Source organism: Xiphophorus maculatus, chromosome 10 (assembly GCF_002775205.1).
Source record: "Xiphophorus maculatus strain JP 163 A chromosome 10, X_maculatus-5.0-male, whole genome shotgun sequence".
Taxonomy (NCBI): domain Eukaryota; kingdom Metazoa; phylum Chordata; class Actinopteri; order Cyprinodontiformes; family Poeciliidae; genus Xiphophorus; species Xiphophorus maculatus.
Window position 1 is genome coordinate 14,918,651 of NC_036452.1, and position 19,848 is coordinate 14,938,498.

At 38.6% G+C, this 19,848-nt stretch overlaps 1 protein-coding gene across 2 annotated transcripts in view; it reads left to right on the forward strand.

Annotated features, from left to right (window-relative positions):
- Positions 1 to 228: 228 nt before the first annotated feature.
- Positions 229 to 19,848, forward strand: part of etv4 (ETS variant 4) — a 38,828-nt gene continuing 19,208 nt past the window's right edge. Inside the window, exons 1-5 of one of the 2 annotated variants that reach the window (XM_023341611.1) lie at positions 229 to 343; positions 675 to 784; positions 1,285 to 1,375; positions 1,518 to 1,565; positions 11,651 to 11,704. In XM_023341611.1, coding sequence (XP_023197379.1) covers positions 728 to 784; positions 1,285 to 1,375; positions 1,518 to 1,565; positions 11,651 to 11,704 — 250 coding nt within the window. In that variant the 5' untranslated portion in view covers positions 229 to 343; positions 675 to 727. Of the gene's footprint in view, positions 344 to 583; positions 785 to 1,284; positions 1,376 to 1,517; positions 1,566 to 11,650; positions 11,705 to 19,848 lie in introns of those variants that run through there. The other variant, XM_023341610.1, reaches the window with a different exon arrangement.

A 19,848-nucleotide genomic window follows, 5' to 3' on the forward strand; every position in this document is an offset into this window, starting at 1 on the left:
GATTGGCTCACACCGGGAACCGAGACTTCATTCAGAAGTCGGTGAATTCAACCGGACAAAAGCGAGAAATTCGAGCCCTTCAGAGGAGACCCACCAATCAGAACCGTCCAGTGGAGCCGACCTGGAAGAAGGAGTCTCACCAAAATTAGATCTGTTGCAGAAATAACAGCTCACTCCACACTTTCAAATCTGTTCCACCAAAAGCTGATCAAAATTCAGATGAAGTGGGGGGTAGGGGTCTCGACGTGAACGCAACATCTGTTTCTCTTTACACTTTCTGGACTTGGCTGTTTCCAAGAACAAACCCGGGGCAGACGTGGCAAGAAATATTGAAAAAAAAATTGTATGTAGTCGGCAAAATGCAATCATTCCGTATTTCTCACTATCAGAAAGGCGATTTGTTATGTAAATAAAAAAAAAAGTAAAAGTCGCGTTATTTAATGAATGAATGCGGGGGAAAAGTGGTTGTTTATTTGCTTGTGAAATCAACGCGCAATCACTCACTCACACACACACCCGCATGTGCACAAAAGAGATTTGTAAAGAGGGCCGCAGCCCGCTGGGTAATCACTCGCCATCACTTCCCCTCGGCATTTTTTGTGAATGGAGCTCATTATGCATGCAGCCTCCACGCAGCTCCATTCACAAACAGCGCTCCCTCCTCTTCCCTGCAGCCTGCGTGGATCCCACTCCAACTCAGCGCAAATGACCGCAAACGGTTAAACGGATGGATTATAAGATGGATGGATATTTGGACCAGCAAGTGCCTTACCCTTTAGCAAATGTACGTATGTCTCAACGCTTTTTGTTGCTTTATTCTATAAATGTGTTTGTTTGTTGTTTTTTTTTTTTTGCCTTGTTGTTTCGCTGCTTGTCGCGGCTTTATTCGTGTTCGCGTCGCGTCTGCACGAGTTGCGATAGAAAAAGTGTTTGTCTGCACTGATTGCAACTGCCAGGAAGGAAAAAAGCCTCCACTAAGTTACGCCTGTGCGCATTTAAAAGTTATTGTCAATTTATTTTGCTGGTTTAGTTTGCTTCAAATAATTATTTTTGGTCAAAAGGTTCCCCCCACACCCCCTAACTGACACATGCGATATTGTATAGGCACGATGAGTCCTTTTAAAATATGCATCCCAAAACATATTGCTGCTTTATGCGCTTTCATGTCATTTCCCGGTCAGATGTGCCCAATTGGTGGACAGTAAATGACCGCCGCGAACTGTTTTGATACTTCTGTTGTTGAAGTGCTCGACTGGATTCTGTTAACATCTATTGCTTTTGCAGAAGTCGCAAGGAAATGGGCCCCTAAATAGACTGTTGATGGCAGCAAAAAGGAAATTCATGGACACAGAATTACCCCCTCAGGAATCTGAAGGTAAAGGACGCAGAAACAAACAGATTTGGATTTGGGGCTTCCAGTAGCTGAAACGATGTCAGTGTGTGAGAGCGTGAAACGTAATTATTTTCTGTTCTATGAGGAATATTCACTCTTGCCTTTCTTTTCTGTTTTCACACAGACCTCTTCCAGGATTTAAGCCAACTACAAGAGACTTGGCTCACAGAAGGTGAGACTTCTCAGTGTTTTTTTTTAAATTTTATTTTATGTTATTGTATTTTTTTTTATCTGTGCTGATTGTGATAATCATGCAAACTGATTGAATGTTTGACACAAAAACTTGAGTATTTGAAGTGCTTAGGCATTGATCTGAGTCAGTCTTGTTAAGAAACTGATATATCCTATTCTGATGTGACACCCCCCTCCCCAACACACACACACACACACACGCACACCCGCATACACCCCCCCCCCCCCCCCCCCACACACACACACACACACACACACACACACACGGGGCTGGCCGGACACATACACAAACTAAGAAACTAAGAAAGCTTGACTTCTCACACGAACCTTGCTTTTTTATTTGGGGCTGTAGGTTATAAAAACTTAGCATGCTCTTAAATTTAAACATTTAAATGTATAAATTTAAGTATAAACATAAAAATAGAGGCTAAGTTTATAAAACAAATTAAAAAACTGTGAATAAACATATATATTTTTGTATTTATGTATCTTCATTCACAATTGGCATGTAATCCTAAACATATGGTTTGATAGCTGTGTTAACAGTAATAATTTTGCATTTCTGATCCTCCTAATTAATGAAACACACAATGTTTTCATGTTTAAGTAACATGATCACAATATGACTACACCAAAATTCACATTTAAAATTTTTTTTCTTTTACATTTCTCAAGCTAACATGTAAACATTTGACGTATGACAGGTGTGCCCCATGTATTTGGTGCCTACTACACTGCGTAATGTTTTACATGTGAAACACAAAAGAACATCTATCAAATCCAGAAAGTTTTCATCCATGTGTTTCATAAGTAAGGACACAATAACATTTACACATGTGAAATACCTGCTAAATTGTTACTACACAAAGTACTTCACATGTTGTTTTAAAGAAATGATTAATTTCACATGTAGAACTCTTTCTCACTCTGCAGTGAGTGCAAGGGAAGGGGGGTGAGATGCATAGTGTTAAAGTGCTTTGTGTGGTTGGTGTCACAAGAAAAGTGTTATAAGTTAAGTCCATTAAGTATTTTACATGTATGGGTTTTTCATGGGAATTAGCTGGAAGTAAGACCAAGAAGCCCCTTCTGCTTAGGTCTCCATACAATCTTGGGCCAGCTCTGCTCACGCACACTCACAAACCACAATCCCTCGTTTTCCCTACTAAAGAAAAAGCAGCCCAAGTGAGCACAGACAGGACATTATTAGCTTTGAGCACATCCTACTTTGGCCATGTTGGCATGTGGAGTGCGTGCCAAACTGCAGCCAATGCAAACAAACTGCCTGTTTGGCTTGTGTCACTCAAACGCACATAGCAACGAAATGAGGCCCAGTCAGAGACAACTGTCACTGAGCTGACCTAAGAAGAGTGCCGCTGACGTGAGCTGTAATACAGTAATTATGCCGCCTGTGAGGAGGGAAGGAAAAATACCACAAGATGTGGGTCATTTGGAGCATTTGTTGTGGTGATCTGGGCCCAAGCAGTGATCAGCACTGAGACTGTGGATGTGTGTAAAAGAGGACCATAGTCTGAGGTGTAAATTTTGCTGTGTCTGTTGCTTTGATGTGCTTTGATGTGGAGATTTAAAGGGTGAATGCCGCTCAGTTTTGACATTTATATTCAAATGTGAACCACATCAGACTCTTGAGTCCTGTTTAAAGTTCCTTCTACGTGGTTTTTATTCAAACTGTTGTTGTCTCACTTGCACAGTGATGAATCTGGCTGTTTTACATTCTTGTGCCTATAGGAGACTGATCCTTTGTGCTCACCTCATGTCTTAATTGAAAGCACATGTCTATGCATTGTGACCCACAGAGTTTCCGTTAATACGTTTGGTTTATATTTAGAAAATACCTACACTGAAGATGAATTAAAGACTGGGGGTTATTGTGCACCTTTGTCAATTTGTACATCACTTTCGTTATCATGCTTTGCTATTTTTTCACTAGCCCCTTTCCTTCTCATAATGATGTAATAAACTCTAATGTACTGATGTATTATTATAAACTAAAATTCACTGTATTTTAGTTTTTTCCGGATGTTAGTTAAATATTCTCACATCTCATACAAAAGTGTGAGGGCCAATTTAGATTAAATTGTTTCCTGGTACACTCAAGTGACCTATTGAACTGCAAATGTCCAGTGATCTTTTGTCTTTTATAAAATTAAATTCCGTTGTTGAGTCCTGAAACTCATAAAAAAAATTTGTTAATTAGAGACAGAAAAAATGTATATATTTTAATGGTTACCAGGGTAGAAAAAAAGATTATTAAATATACTGCAATCCCTTATATCATTCTTACATATGTTTTTTATTCCTCCATTTCCTTTTTGTTGAAAGAACTGCATTCCTGGAGGCCTCAACATTCCCCAAAATTCATGAAAAATTGTGCTAGCATTGATAATGTGCATGTATTAAGTGCAAAAAAAGTGAATAATTCCTCTACAGCACCCCCTATAGGTTATACCTCACTGGACCGGTTTAATTTTGAGGTCGACGCCGCCCTGTGGCGGGCATGACGTCATGTTTCTGTGTGTGTTTTTTGCTCCAATGTGATAATAAATTTTGTCAAAATGAAACAAACACTGTAAAATCACAAAGTTTAGGATGTTCTGAAAATAATGATACCAAACAAGGTAAGGTAAATAGTTTTTATGGTGAAAATATAAGGGTAAATTCAAAATTAGACCAAAACGGCCATTTAGACCCAAGACTCCAAAGCTGCATAGGTATGAAAATTAGAACCAAATATCAAAAGCAGTGCAAAAGCTAAATTAATTGCAAGTGTTTTTTTTTTATCTTCCATTTCCATCTCTAGCCAGACTAATTGTATGTTGAAGAGGCTAGATCACTGCAGAAAAACAGGCTGAAATCCTTCATGATTAGATGTGAACTGTTACCCGTTAGACCTGTTCAGAACTATGAACAATAATATTCAGATTTAAATAATATTATTAATGTGTGTTAAATTAAATAAATTGCATTTTTTAAAAACTTTCAACAGTCTTTAAATCTTTGCACAGCATTAAGGGTGGATGAAAAAAAAGCCTACTAAGGATTGGGGTGGGGGGAAAATAGAAAAAATGTTCCACAGTGCAGGGATCCCTTGCACCAGATTTACCAAGAGCTGTAAAACTTGGTACTCGTCTAGAGCTCTCCAAGATCATACAACAAAAATTATTTAGAGACTTGCCCTAAAACAAAGAAGAAGTTGGCCATTTTGAACCAAACCCCTAATTTTGAGGTTCGCCACATGTCTCTTCATGCTTTGGGGGTTTAGAGTTTAGCAAAGTTTCAGTTTTTCAAAGACAATCTGGGCCTTGGCTGATGACAGACTTCTTAAACTCTTGTCACGAAACTTTAAACTGCTATTCTCACTGATAACACTTGACTCTCAAACCTTCCCTGACTGACGTTAACCTGGTCTGCAACCACACTGCACGTACATATTCTGATATTATCTAAACTATGGTTTTTGGCTGTAGGGTGGGTCTGTAGCAGCATGGGATGCTTAATACATCTAAATTCCAACTATATCTTCAAAACTTTGAAAAAATTGCATATGAAAAATATTTTTCCAATCAGGAACATATATATATGCATATATTCATTGGTAGTGGCAAAATGCAGTTACAGCGCCCCCTAGAAGATTTCAAGCAGTGAGTTCCTTTCCGTACTCTGACTAACATTTTGGAAACTTGACACAATTTGATAAATGTCAGAAAAAAAGTCCTTTGGAGCCATAGTTCGAACTATGTTAGCAGACCTGAAAAGCATAATTAGCCCATTAGCAGGACTTTGTACTATGTGAGTGCATGAGGAGGTCATTCAAATCATTTGATTTAGGCTTGTTGGATGTTTGACACATCCAAAGGTTGCAAGACAACATCCTTTGAGGACTGAAGTTTGACACCCCTGCTCTGAGGATCAAAGGCAGCATTTTGTTAATGTCCATTCAGGCCAACTCTTAAGAAACTTCTGCTTAGCTCCTCGACAATGAATCAATATGTTCTAAAAGCTTTGGTGACTAAAACGGTCGATATGTGAAAGATGTTCTAAAAATTCAAACCTGTTGGGGTTAGGGTTTTGCCAATGCTGAGCTCAAAATCATTTGACATAAGCATTTCGGTACCCTTTTGCTATGCTTCCATACTTAAAAGTGATTTAGTCCCAATAAATGTATACATTTTTAATAAGAGAGAAAGACTTAATGGAGTTTTAAGAATTTATGACCAAGTAATTTATTAATAAGCAGAAGAGTTTTTAAAATGTTTGAATACCAAAGTCAAAAAGCTTGCACACATTTCTAACCTATTACCTAAATCACTGCCTTTCTGAGGAAGTCCTTGTACTATCTGTGTCATGTTTGCATATAAGTAGATACTTTTAAATGACTATTTTGGGCTTTAATATGTAACACATCCTAACAACATTCCAAACAGTGTTTGTAACCATTTGAACTTGTTACATAAAGCCAGCTATGACTCTTGTGAGATTTTACAGGTAATCATCAACTACACCAAACAGTGACAAGGAGTATTAATCTCTTTCAATTTTCAAATGATCCAATGTTTCCTGAAGAACAAGAGACTGAAAACAGAGCTGTAGCTCTTTATTTCCTCTCCCATTAATCATCCAAACAGTCTTGGATTAATCTGGTGTCACTGTGAATCCAACTTCATACCAAGCAGTTTAAGTCGGCTCCACTTCCTGAAGTTTTGCGAGCAGGTTGTGTCTTGTGCAGCAATTAAAACCATTACTTCTAATTGTATAATATACGAAACCCTTTTTTCTGATTTGACCTGCTAAATAAGTGAGTGAATAAATCAGTTTGAAGCACATCTTTGGAGGAGTTTGTAACCTTTGCGGCAGTTTTAATATGTTCTGGGGCAGAGTTTCCCTGTTTCTAAAGATAATAAAATATCAATGGTAGTATAAAACAACACAATGGATTGAGAATGAGTCACTCACAGCTCACTGGCAAATCAGTAAAGTTAAGCAACAGAGATCAGACTTTGTGGAAGTGTCTGCGCCATTTGAACTCAGCCCATCTTAAGGGGAAAATAGTGCAGCATCCACATTGGCTTTTACACCTTTTTTCATGCAGTGTTGAAAAGCTGCAAAGCCACTTCACACCAGCATCTGACTCAGACAAAGACCAGAGTCATAAAGCTACAACAATAGGTGTCACTTCAAAGGTGTCTGTAGACCTCTCTTGAAGGTTCAGATAAAAAAAAATTCACTTTTTAACTGAAAGTTGCAAATACAGATGCCTCTATTGCTTGTGACATCCCTGATTAGAACACATAAAAAGCCTTAAAGGAAATAGCTGACATAAAGAATGGCTGACTCCAAATTGCGACTGTTTTATTGTGTTTCTCAAGATAAATTTCCTCTAAACTTGTTTTTCACAGTGATTACTCTAATTGTAGATATGTTGTATTTTAAATAAATAACCACCTTTTTGTAGCTATATTATGACTTTTTTAGATCAAGATATGTCTGCCATATTTGAACGACATTGTATCCCGCATTACATCCAATATCCTTATAGTAAAATCAAAAATCACCGGCTTTATTATTCATAGTACAGTTACTGAGAATTGCATGTCGCATTTGTGCAAATTATCAAATCATCCTTATCCTTATGGATATAAAATAACAGATTTTCTTGGTGATCATTAGTGGTCAGTATGTCATCTGCATTACACAGAAGTTATAAAATACAAAACTTAGTACAGTTTTGATCCCTGTTTTTTGAAGTTTGCCATAATTGGACCTGCTGCTACTTCTTTGGTGTGGTTGAGTGCCTTTAGTTAATTTAGTTGTATATATTGTTATTATTATTATTGTGTGTTTGCTTATTTTTACTGTATATATTTGACCTTTTGCACGGGAGCTGCAATGGAAATTTCGTTGAATTCTGTTCAATGACAATAAATGCTATCTATCTATCTATTATTTATACAATGACTACTGTTCCCAGAGGCAGATAAAAATTACATTAACTTTTCATTATCAAAAATATTCTTGGAAAGAATATGTGCAGCCAATAGTTTGGCCCTTCAAATTTGGGGATAATAGTTGTTGTCAGTAAATTTAGCACTGATATTTTTTTTTAACAGTTTGAATTTATTCTGAGTTATAAGTTGGATTATGTATTTTATTTTATTGATTTATCACTTATAGTAAAGATCAAAAACCCTTTTTCCACCACTTCATGGCTTATCTCAGCTTTGGATTAGGTCATTTACAGCAAAGGGGGGAAAAAAGTATTTTTTTAATGCCTTCAATGGAAGAAATAATCACTTTAAATCCAGTAATAACATGCTCTTTTCATCTTTCTGATGCTTAAAAGTCATTATTTCCTATTATTGAACAAAGCAGCCTTTTAAAGGATACAATGTCTTGAACTCACAAATAGTATGATGGCTTATTGTTGAGTCTTAGAGAGTGATCAAGGCAACAGAAAGCAGAGAGATGGAAGTGTAACCCTATCAAAGCGTTATTTAACCCTAAGTACTGGCTTGTTTTCAGCTTCCCCCGGCTAAGACCTTTCCTTTCCTGTTGCATTAATTAAAGACCCTATCATGACTGATTGCAGTTGTGACGGATCCACCGCAGTTGTAAAAGCTGGTTAGCTAGAGGGAGATTTTCTTTTTTTTTTTTTCTTCTTGTTGTTCACCAAATAGGGGAGGAAGCGAGAGAGAAACGGAAAGGGCGAAGTTCTGAAAGGCAAGAGTTCAGGAACTTGTCACATCTTGTCTCATTTTGGCCTTTAGGTTTATATGACTTTGGCTGCTTGACTCCTCCCAGGATCTCCTGCTGGGAAAGAGGGGAAAAAAGTTATTCAAGGTGGTTGGAAGCATCTGGGAGAACATGCGTCTGGGCTCATATAAACACACTTCTCTTCTTGTGCTGACTTGCATCTGAAAGCTCCTGACGGGGTGTTCCTGGAAACAAATCAGATCCACGTGCATGCTCGCACACACACACATGCGCGTGCGCGCCCCCCCCCACACACATTCAAACTCAGGAAAGTGTACAGACACAGACAGTAGAGGTTGCGATAATGTCTGAAGTTCATCGTTTCTTTTCTGCTGCCTTTAATTTTATGGGGTCCAGTGTGTTCTGTTTTGGACATGTTGAAACTAGTGGAAGTGATTGATTGGTGGGCCTGCAGAACTAAATACTGGCCTTTGCTCTGTCACATGCAGGCCTCCCCTGAGGGCAAAGGACTAAAAACTTAAAAGGAGATAATATCATTATAATATAGTAAATCACAGGATGCAGCGTTACATAAGAAATCTATGTGATTTATCAGAACATGCTGCAGAGCGGAGTCATCCGGTTTCCTCTGCAGAGGAAGGAGTGTGACGACATGAAAGTGGATTTGAATTTCTTATTTCCTCTTTTTGTCCTCTGTCTGCGAGTTTTGGTTTCTGCATTGTGTATCATTGTCTGGAAATCCAAATATTGGCAGAAGGGAGAGAAATAATTTGGCTGGGTCAGATTTTTGCCTCTCTGGTGAGGTTGCAATTATTGCAAAGTCATGGATGTGTCATGGACTTCAGAAGTGTTTGTTTACTCTGAATTGCTTTAATTTATTTTCATTTTTAGAGAAAAAGACAGATTGATTATGTCGGGCTACTCTCTTACCACAAAAAAATATAGTTCCAAATACTTCAGACACACCAATAAAATAAGTTATCTTAAGTGGAAATATAGATGGAATTAATTAAAAGAAACACAGACATCTTGTTTTCGAAACTGTGGAGGCAGAAAGAGTGTTATGCTCTGCTCCAAAAGTCAACTGAACTGAAGTCAACATTTAATGTGGAGTTTGTTGCAGTTGCACCTTTGCATGGAGTTTGGAATGAATGGCATTACATGAGTTATAAAGTGTAGTCCCTGTAACAGAATCATCAGGAACGGCTTTACTGGGGGGAAAAACATTGCTTTAATTATTGAGATTGGTCTGATTTCACTGCTTGTAATGCATTCTGGACTCTGCTGCTAGACAGTAATCAGTGTCGGTAGTCCACCATAAAGTCTATACAATTATATCAGCAAGTCCATTTAAGCCTTCATCTTGAACAAAGACATGCTATAGAAAGCAATTAACAACTTGCTTCCTCTTCTACTCTGGTAGAAGAGTGTTGGCATATTTCAAATGTAAAATTTTGCCATTTTAATGTGCTCTAAAAAAATTCAGGAAAATGCCCTTAGCTCCCCACACATAAAAGGTTTACCAGATTTTACCAGATTTTAATAATTGATATGAGCCTGAGCATGTGAGATGTATTTACTTTGCTTGTGATTAAAAACTTAAATTTCAACTAAATGTGCACGTTTTGTTTATTTTCATTCATCCTAAAACTCAACTTGTTTTGTGAACAGCATTTCAGCTCATTAAGCCATAAAATGTATAGCAAGTACTGGTAACTTAAAGAGTATGTCATAAAAATGTCAGAATGATAATAAGACAAAAAAGCAAAAATGATTGCTTTTGTATTTATTTGAAATACAAAAGTTTTCTTTACACACTTTCTGTTTTCTGTAATCTAAACACAGTAAGTAAGTAAATTAGTGATCTTATTGCATGTTTTCCAAACTTACCCCAAGTTTTCTGCAGCACTATTCAAATTCCCGAACCAAATTGCTGTTGGTTTAAACAGTATGTAAGATTTGGCTGTTATTTCAATGAAATGGCCTTGCCCTTCACAATACTAAAGGGATGGTGACAAATAATTTAGGCTTTTCCTAAGGAAATGGTGAAAACAAAGCCCAAAGCTCCAGAAAGATCATCATGAATAGAATTTTGAATTAGAAGGTGGTGCAATAGTGCTGCTGCACCTGGCCTTGGCCTCGCCAGCTTTGCTTATTCAGTGTGATGAGTTTCATTGTGGAAGAGTGCCTAATCAGGGCCTCTGAAATTCAACACCACTGCAACAGCATCATACGAGCTAGATCAGTGTATTGATTCATCTATTTTTACAAACTGGTGTAAGGTGGTCTTATAATATTTCCTGACATATTTATGTGTCCTTGAAATAAATCTTAAAATAATTCCTGCCCGTTTGTCAAAAATAAAGGCATATTTGTGCATGTAAATGTATCCAAATAACTACTCTAATTTGTCATTTTTGTTGTTTTTTGGTAGAGTAGTATTCATAACATTACTTATTTTAAATTTTCTGTTTTTTATTGTTAGCATTACTTTATCATTTATTTGTGATACACTAATATGCTAAAAATGGAACCCCTTCTCCATGCGTATACATGATTCCTAATTTATTTTTTGTTTGCTCTGTTTTTGTTATCTCTTCCATTATCTCTCTGCAGTAAAATAAAAGGGAAACTTTCTTTTATGGTCACCGCTCACCTCATGACTAACTTTACCAGTTCTAGTTTCTGTCTTATACACACAGAAGACAAAACACCAACTATTCTCAGAATTTTGTGCTCCAGCAGTTTTCCAACAAAGAAAGGTTTCTCTGGTTTAGCCTGAACCCCCTGTTTTAGCCCTCCTGAGCTTTTGCTGTGGAAATTTGCAGAATAGAGTAAAAACCACCCACAGGTCAAAAATAACAATTTTTGTTTTGTGTGTTTATACAAAAAAAGCTGTTGTGTTTTAGAAAAATAGAAAGCTGATGGAAGCGTTGGAGCTCTCAGCCTTGTTTGTCAGGTTGACAAAGATATCTTTGTGAAATATAAACCAATACAGGAACATTTCACAATAAAAATGAACAGTTTTTTAAATGTGAGCTGCAGTGGGAAAGTTACATGTATGATTCAATAACTTGTTAGTTGACTATGTCACATTTAGTCCCTCTAAGGTTGGTGCAGCTTGTGTAGATAAAAATGTGTGATCCGTGTAAGAGCTCTGTGGTCTTTTGAATTGATCTGTCGATTGAAAAAGCCGCTGTAAGCTGTGAAAATCTTTTAGTGGAGGTCATCTGAATGAAACCAAGACTCAGATTTCACAGAGCAGAGACAGTAAGGTGGACTGAGGTCAGGGTGTGCAAAGAAATATATTAAAGTTAATTTTTGTTTTCGTTTCAGCTCAAGTTCCTGACAGTGACGAGCAATTTGTTCCTGATTTCCACTCTGAGAACTGTGAGTACTTTAGTTTTTGGTTTTTTTTCTGTCTGCTTGGAACTATAAGTGTGAACAATTTGCATTTGCATCCAAAGCTGCTGTAACATAGAGAACATATACGTACTTAGCACATCAAAAAGCTTGGAGACAAAGGTGCAAAGGAGAGAAAATGAAGAGAGTGCAATCCAAACTACATGAGAGAATGAACGCGTTTGTTTTAGGCTCTTGTTGATATTCCTGGACTACAAATAGGCATAGAAATAGACTCTTCCAGATGTAATGATGGTATTTAAGTCAATTGAAGCTGAAACAAACAGCTGGACTTCGGTGTTGATGTTCACCTACAACTTGGAACATTTTAAAAATCTTTCTGTCTCTTCGTTGTCTCTGAAGTGTTATAAAGAATTATTTTCCCAACTGTCTTCCTCATTGTGCGTGGCTGCAGGATAAACCTTAGTATTGGTCTAAGTTATTGCTCATATTATTTTTCACATTCATCCATTTGACTCTGGTCAGCTTTGAACTAGGGGAGGACTCCTGAAGCAATAACTCACCGATGTTACAGTAACCTCTTTGCCAGGCAAAACTATACAGAGACAGAAGGCCTAATGACCCAGTCATCCAGTGAATCTGGATCCCAGCGATACGCGCCACCGTCGTTCATTTGCATACCTTTGAAAAGCTGAATGGGTCACAGCCCAGGAAACCAGTACACAATTATTCAGGGTGCAGGTACAAAGGTGGTCCCTTTGTACACATCGGAAGGTGCAAAATGGAAAAGCAAATTCCTTGGCCCTACAACTGAGCTGCTATTTGAATGAGTTTTCCTTTCTTGTTGTTCGTCCTAACAATGGCGATTCAGGATCTGGGTGGGAGGACGTGTTGCTCTGCAAACAGTTTTTTTTTTTTTTCCAGCGTCCCCTACTCTAGCATGGGTGCTGAAATGGTAAAGGGAGGACAGCAAGACCAATCCCTCCTCCAAAGTGAAAAGTGTCCGCTTTGGGTGCTACCCATTCAATCAATGGTTCCGATTGAAACCATGCGTCTTTTATTTCCAAACATTGGAAGATGTTTTTTTCTTTCTTGCCTTTTTAACAATTCTGACTCCCTACTGATCAGCCACTGGGTGACACATGCCCTGTCTACTGTGGCTGTCTACTGGCCAACAATGTGGAGGAGGAAGTGCAGATGAACCTCAGGGCAAACAAGGGTCATGTCGACTTAACCCACTGGCCTCAACACCCAATCAGCCGTCAGAGCTTTCTAACGGCTGACCTGAGTGTGATTTGCAGGGTCAGAAGGGCTCCGGTTTGACGGGCAGCTCAGTTATACACAGCAGAGTTGCTCCTGTGATGAAACTTTCCCCTGCTGATTGTTGTCAATAACAGAACACCAATCACTTTAAACTTTGATGGAGAATTTTAAGTGACAGCTGGATATGCACGTACATGAGGCATAATATTATGCCTACATGAGGCATAATATTATGCCTCATGTAAAGTGTTAACAGCAGATAAAGCCTTGTAGGTTGCAAAGTTGGATGTCCATGGAAAAAGCCTTGTTCACCTCACAGAAGCACAAGTATATGGCCCAAATCTCTACAGCTAAAACTTTGTTAGATTCTTTAAAAATCATTTTCCTTTATAACATTCGAAAGAATAAGGTTAGCATTATTCCACGCATTAGAGTCCTGTGTTTTGTTTTTATATACATTTTTACATGTATATAATATCAACCAAAGCAAAGTTATCAGTCATACAATCTTCAGTTCAAACTTAGCAGTTTATTTTTTTACTTTTAAACCAAAATCCAGCATGATGATGGGCTTTCAATTATATATAGGGGATCTGTCAAACTGGGTTCTTTGATAACTCAAATTTAATTTTCTAAGGGATCAGAGGAAATGTGATTCACCAGATGGGACTTCTTCCGCTGCTTCAGGATTTTGGGAGGTTTTTCGCATGATTTTTGATAGATATTGTCCATTGCAGACAGGGAATACATCACTAGACCTGCCCTGATAGAGATGCTATGATCAAGTAGTCTACCCTTCACAATTTTTCTCTGATACAGTTGCTTACCTTCTTACTGTTGTTAATTTTTCTGTCCTCTAACAGATAAACTTTTAAATTGGTTATAATTGGTGCCATAATGAAGAAGTGGTCAGCGTATATTGGTGTGCATCTTCATCATTGCTAGTTTCATAACATATTTTTTTAATCTGTTAACTTTGTCCTTTCCCATACCAAAGTAAAAGGCTTTCTTACCTTCGGCTAAACGTTAAAAACAGGTGACTCACCTGTTTTGGAAAGTCTAAAACACACACAAACACACCAACACAAAAAAACTTAGAGCAGAGCATTAATCCCAGGTGACCGGGAGCATAATTGAAGCTTCCATTGAAGGCTGTGCCTTGTTAAAATAAACATTGTTGTTTTCTGAGTCAAGTCTTTACCTGCATGGGTGTGGCAATGTTAACGGGGGCAAAGAGAGATAGTAAGAGAGAGAAGGGGAAAAAAAGAGAAATAAACACATGTTACAGTGCTAAATTAAAGAAGAGGCGGGGAGAAGCAGGGGGGTAAAGCTAGGATTGAGCAATACTTTCACATCTGGTAAATCCATCTCTTCTGGTCCTTTAGTTCAGGGCTAACAAGCGAGCTCTGTCTGGAAGGTTATGCAAACAGCCATGCTGTGTTTTTTATGTACTTGCAGGGCCGCCTTTGTTTATGTGTGTTTTTACTGTAAACTAGCGCTCCATGTTGTTTCCACTGGTTTAATGTGATTGCTCTGTAAATGTTAAAAGAGAGATTTGATTATAATTTTGTGCCCATGAAAAAGTGAGAGAGCATTAGGGGTTTGTCTGTGGAAGCCAACAACCCCTTCAGGGCTTATCCGCGCCTGACGCCAGGCTGTCAAGCAGATTTCTTTGTCGGTTTGCCGCCTGCAGGAGGGAAACAAAAGCTCGCAAAGGTGTCTTTAATTTATGGCTCAGAAAGTTCATTAAAATAGTTTGGATGTGTTGCTAATTTGGTGTTCTTTTTGGGTGTAAAAAGCATAAAAACGCACAGTTGGAGAGCTCTATGAGCCTTTCCCTGCGTCTCGAGCCTGCTCTTCTCCGTCCAACTATGTTGTTTACACTTGGAGCAGCTCGAGAGATGTGACCCATTCATAAATTTTCTTCACTGCGTGCGTAAAAGGAAGTGTGCCTCCCCTCTCTCCCCTCCTCCTCTCCTGCTTTCTCCCCATTGCTCCTCTGCAGAGCTCTCCTTCAGTCTCCATTCATAAAAAAAGAGCCCTACAGTAAAACTTCTGCTCTCCAACTGGATACTCTAAAACCCTCCCTCCCTTCCTGTCTCTGTACAAACTGAGTCAAATTTAAAAATCCGACACACACACACATACACCCCTACACTCCCCCGTCGTCCCCCCCACCCCACCACCCCTTTCTCTTTTCTCTCGCTACCTCTTTCAACGCACACACACGCTTTGAGCATTCCAAGATGTGAACTAATCCTGTGTTTTTCGGAGTTGTGTAGGGTGATTGTTTAGTTTTGTGCCTTGCCGTAATTATATAGGAAGTTGTGGCTATAGAATGCCGTTACACTGTTTCCCTGAGAGCACAGTTGGTAAGGGGAGGATAGAAAAAAAAGGAGAGAAGAGGAAATGAAAGTAAACTCCTTCACTACTGACAATATAGGATTCTTGTTAGTGTCGCTCCAGTTGCACAATTCCATGCTCTTAAATTCGTCTGGTGATTCATTGAACTGGGGTTTTTGTTAGTTGCCATTGCAAATTTCAGTTGACTTTCTTATTAATAATTATAACTAACAGTGTTCACATTAACCTTCCTGCCATGTGCTTTAAGCAGCGTCCTGGTGGTAGATATTATTCATGGGAGTCATAAAATCACATTTCCTTTCAGTGGACTGCATCCAGATTACAGAAAGTTACTATAAATGGCTGGTTGTAAAGTTTGTGTGTTTAATACCTAAAAAAACGTTGACTAGAAACTACAAAATGGCAGGAGATGGCAGAGGTAAAACAACTTGCACCTCTGAAAAGCAATGTAATGCCTGTGATATTGTGTTTTTCTTTCCAAGTAAAAGCATTTTTAGTGAAAATATATTTGCAGGTGTATTTTAAAGTCCAACTCATGTCTGATTGTACCTCTTCTGCATTTTACAAAACAGCCTTTCTAAAAGTCCAGACGTAGCTGTAAAAGCTGTCCTGAGACTCTGACAGTACAAATTATTGATCACTGTCAAAAGCAAATAATCCTAAACATGATAATTGGAGAACTAGAGCTGTTCAACATATTGCAGCACAATTATTATTGGGATAGTGAGTGCAATTCTGCAATCACAAAGGACAACATGTAGGTGATTTGGTAGAATGTCATACTGAAAGTGACATGCATGCAAATTCAGGATGCCACTGATTTGTTTGAACTGTTGTATGGGCTCAATGCCCACACCTGACACATATTTATGGAGGCTGAGATCTTTGCAAAATAATTTAAATGCCAACTGGTTGTTCTTCGAATTGTCGAAATTGTAAACAATAGTCATATGATTGCATGAATTTTAAGATTAAAATCGTGTGTTTTCTTCATTGAACATAGAATTCTGAAACAAATTAAAGCAGAATTTGAAAAAAAAAACAGACTTCAGAATTGTATGGTGTCCAATGTTTTATGCGACTCATTGAAGGCAGGAAGTATCTTTTTTCACACTTAGCTTTAGGGTTGCTGTTTCTAAATATCTGTAAGTTTTATCGCAGCTGTTTTGATCATATAGCGTTCTGTTGTATTTTTTTCCCTTATACTTGTGTGTAAAAACAAGAGGCATGATGTTTATTAGAGCATGGAAACTAATTATCCTACTTCTTTTGCAAATTTAATAAAAGCGATTTATTCATAGCTAGTTGTTGTTTCAGACCTTTGACTTTAACTAGAAAATATGAAGATTGTTCCACTTACAGCTGGTTCCTCATTGGTTTTATCTTTGTCTCGAGGTAGAGGTTATTGACTACATAACTAATGCTAAAACAAATGGAAGAAAAGCAAGTGGTGCTGAGAGAAGAAAGGCATTATGGTTCCAGTGACTCGTGCTCTAACCAAACCTTGTGTCGTTTTGACTCCGTGGACTTTGCTTTGTCATGAATTCTTATCCCTTCCTTTTCTTCTGGGTGGGTTTCCTAGATCAGAACTAGCCAGTGGGCGAGTGAATCCTCTTCACCTCTCGTGTAAAGAAAAAGAAAAAAAACATTAGCCTCTGTGTTCTGCCACTTTCCAAAATACAGCTGCTATGCAACAACGTCTGCACAAACACTTAGGTGACTGCCAAAAACACACAGATTTACTTCGGGAGGTGAGTTGAATTTGTGCTTATTTTCAGGGGGACTGAAATAGCTGATTTCTCTCACGTGAGCAGATGATTTCTTTTGACAACCCCTCATCCGCCGGTGTACGCACAAACACACACTCCCTCTTTTCACACACAAACCTCATCCCCGGTGTTTTATGAATGGGCTGGTTGTGAAAGACTGGCTGAGGAAGCACATTGAGTTAAGGGGAGTGAACCTTCATTCATGACATTGACATGAGTTATTTCTCCACCAGCAGCACCTATTTGTGTAAGTGTAGAATTGTTTTCTTTTTCTTTCTGTCAGATAATGTCTCAGAAATTTCTCATTTTCTGCACATTCTTTCAAAGTAAAAATATAACTTCAGCTTTTTTTTATTTGGTCTTGTCATCATTCAAATATTTCCTTCGGAGTCTCAGCAAACATGCAAAGCTACATGACATTTGCACCTTTCCTACCTATGTGGTCTGGTCTTTGGAGAATTTGATGGTCAGGCATATATTTGTTTTACAGCTTTCAATGAGGGAAATAAAAGCCTCTCAGAGTTGATTCAGAGTGGCGTTGTCAAAGCTGAGGGTGGGGGCACGAGGATTAGAGCCGGCAGCACAGCTTTGTGAATGGATGGCAGTGTGCGCTTCATTACAGGAGAGCTGGAGGAGGGAGAAGAGACCTTTTTCATGCTGTTTATCCTCGAAACAATCAAAGAACTGTTGATGTTCTGCTGTGTTCATGTTGTTGTGGATTAAGAGACTTTCTGCTGCTGAAGTTTTGTTTTCAGTGAAAATAAGCAAAGACCAAAGTTAGAGGATTCTGCAAAAATAGTAGTAGTTGTATTAAGAACTTTCTAAAGTAGTGGGATATATCAACAATTTAGCAAATAAATGATAAAAATAAAATATTCTACTTTTGCACAGTATCACAGGTCTGCTCTCCTCCTTTACAGTTGTACTCTCTACACTTAAGCATTTTTGTTAAGCTCACAATGTAGAGCTGTATGGGGATATGAACCTCTAACTCACTTTTTCACAATCTATGAGCATAAAACTACAAATTTCTGTGTGTTTTATTTGTATTTTATGTGATGAACCAATGCATAATTAATAAGTGAAGTGAAAAGGATGCATAGTTTTCTTTTTTTTTCATCTTTACTTATAAAAATGTGGAAAGTGTAGCACACATTTTTATTTCGGCTCTTACTTACCACGTTGTAGAATACTAAACCTATGACACCTATGACATACACTAAACACCTACAGCTGCAGGAACAGCTGTAGGTGTTTAGTGTATGTCCACACCAGCTCTGCACAACAAATTTGAAGTCCTGCCACAGAATTTTACTCCAAACTTTGACTGGGCCATCCTTTGGGCTGATCCATTTAATTGTAGGTCATTTTCCTTATGAAAGTTGAGTATTTTGCGACCTCTAACACGATTCTTTTTTTTTTGGAATATTACTCATATATGACTCCATCCACTTTCCCATCAACTCTGACCAGCTACCTTTCCAATGTTGAAGAAAGGCATCCCCTCAGCATGATGCTGCAACTGCCATGTCAACTGGTGGATGCCGTGCGTACAGATTCATGCGCAGTGACTTAGCAATTAAGCTACAAAGTTACCATATTTGTTAAATTTAAGCACAACATCCAAGCATACTAGCATTAGCACCTCAAACACAGCATGTGTGGCAGTGGATGAACATAATCATGGCCTGCTGACACCAACCAGAAGGTGTTCAGGATGAGATGAGAGCCATCCTACAGGGATATTGATCCAGGAGCACAGAAGGAGGAGATGGAGAGGGTTGATAGATGGCTTGATAAAGATAAAGCTCAGATAAATCAGCTTGAAAGCAGACGAGGGGAAGGAGAGGGGTTAAAAATGTGCCACGAAGAGTTACGGCTGAGATCCTGATCGAGAAAGCGAGGGTCAAACTAGAGGGCAGCTGGGGTGGAATTTGCAAGAAGAAGCTGTGGATGTGGCATTTATGCTGATAATCCTGAGCAAGGTGTTCCGGCATGGATCCATTATCTCTTGTTGATTTCATTACCTCCGCAGGTTGCACCTCATAGAAAACCAACACACACACACACACACACACCCCTTCGACACATGTAGCACACAAGGGTACACAGTTCATTATTTCATTTCAGTAACAGTGTGGGGACTAATCGATGGCTACATTAAACATTAAGAGGGGGGACAGATATATTGGGGGGAGTGAGGGGGGATTGATTGAGAGCAAAGAGTCAATATTGAGGCAGATTAATTACATCCAGGCCTCATCTTTGATGGGACGTCCCTCTCGCTGCACGTGTCCTGAGACAGGGATCTATTGTATCTGGTCCACTAAACTGCAGCGGGGTAGTGAGATTTATAACCCAATGGCCATTTATAAAAAGCTAACGCTGCACAGTTGAAAGTGAATTGGACAGCTGGGAAAACATAAAATGGCAAAACGTGTACAGTTAAATCTTAATTCTCTCGAACCACCAAGGAGAGTGGGAATGAGGTGAAGTTTCCGGGTTTAAGGAGCAGGAATCGTTCTGAGAAAAACCAGAAGCATTCTCATTGAGGAAGAAATGTTCTCACCTCTCAAGAGAGAGAGAAAAAAAAAGAAAACAGTACTGCGCTCTGCTTCGAGTTCATTAAAAGGAAGTGAAACTATGATGTGTGCAGATTTTATTCTTCAGCTCCCTTTCCCAGGATTAGTGTCATTCACGTCTACATCCTGTTTGGTAACGCGGTGAAATGCCCCATGGGTGTTTTAACAGTCAACAATGACCCAAAAACGTCTC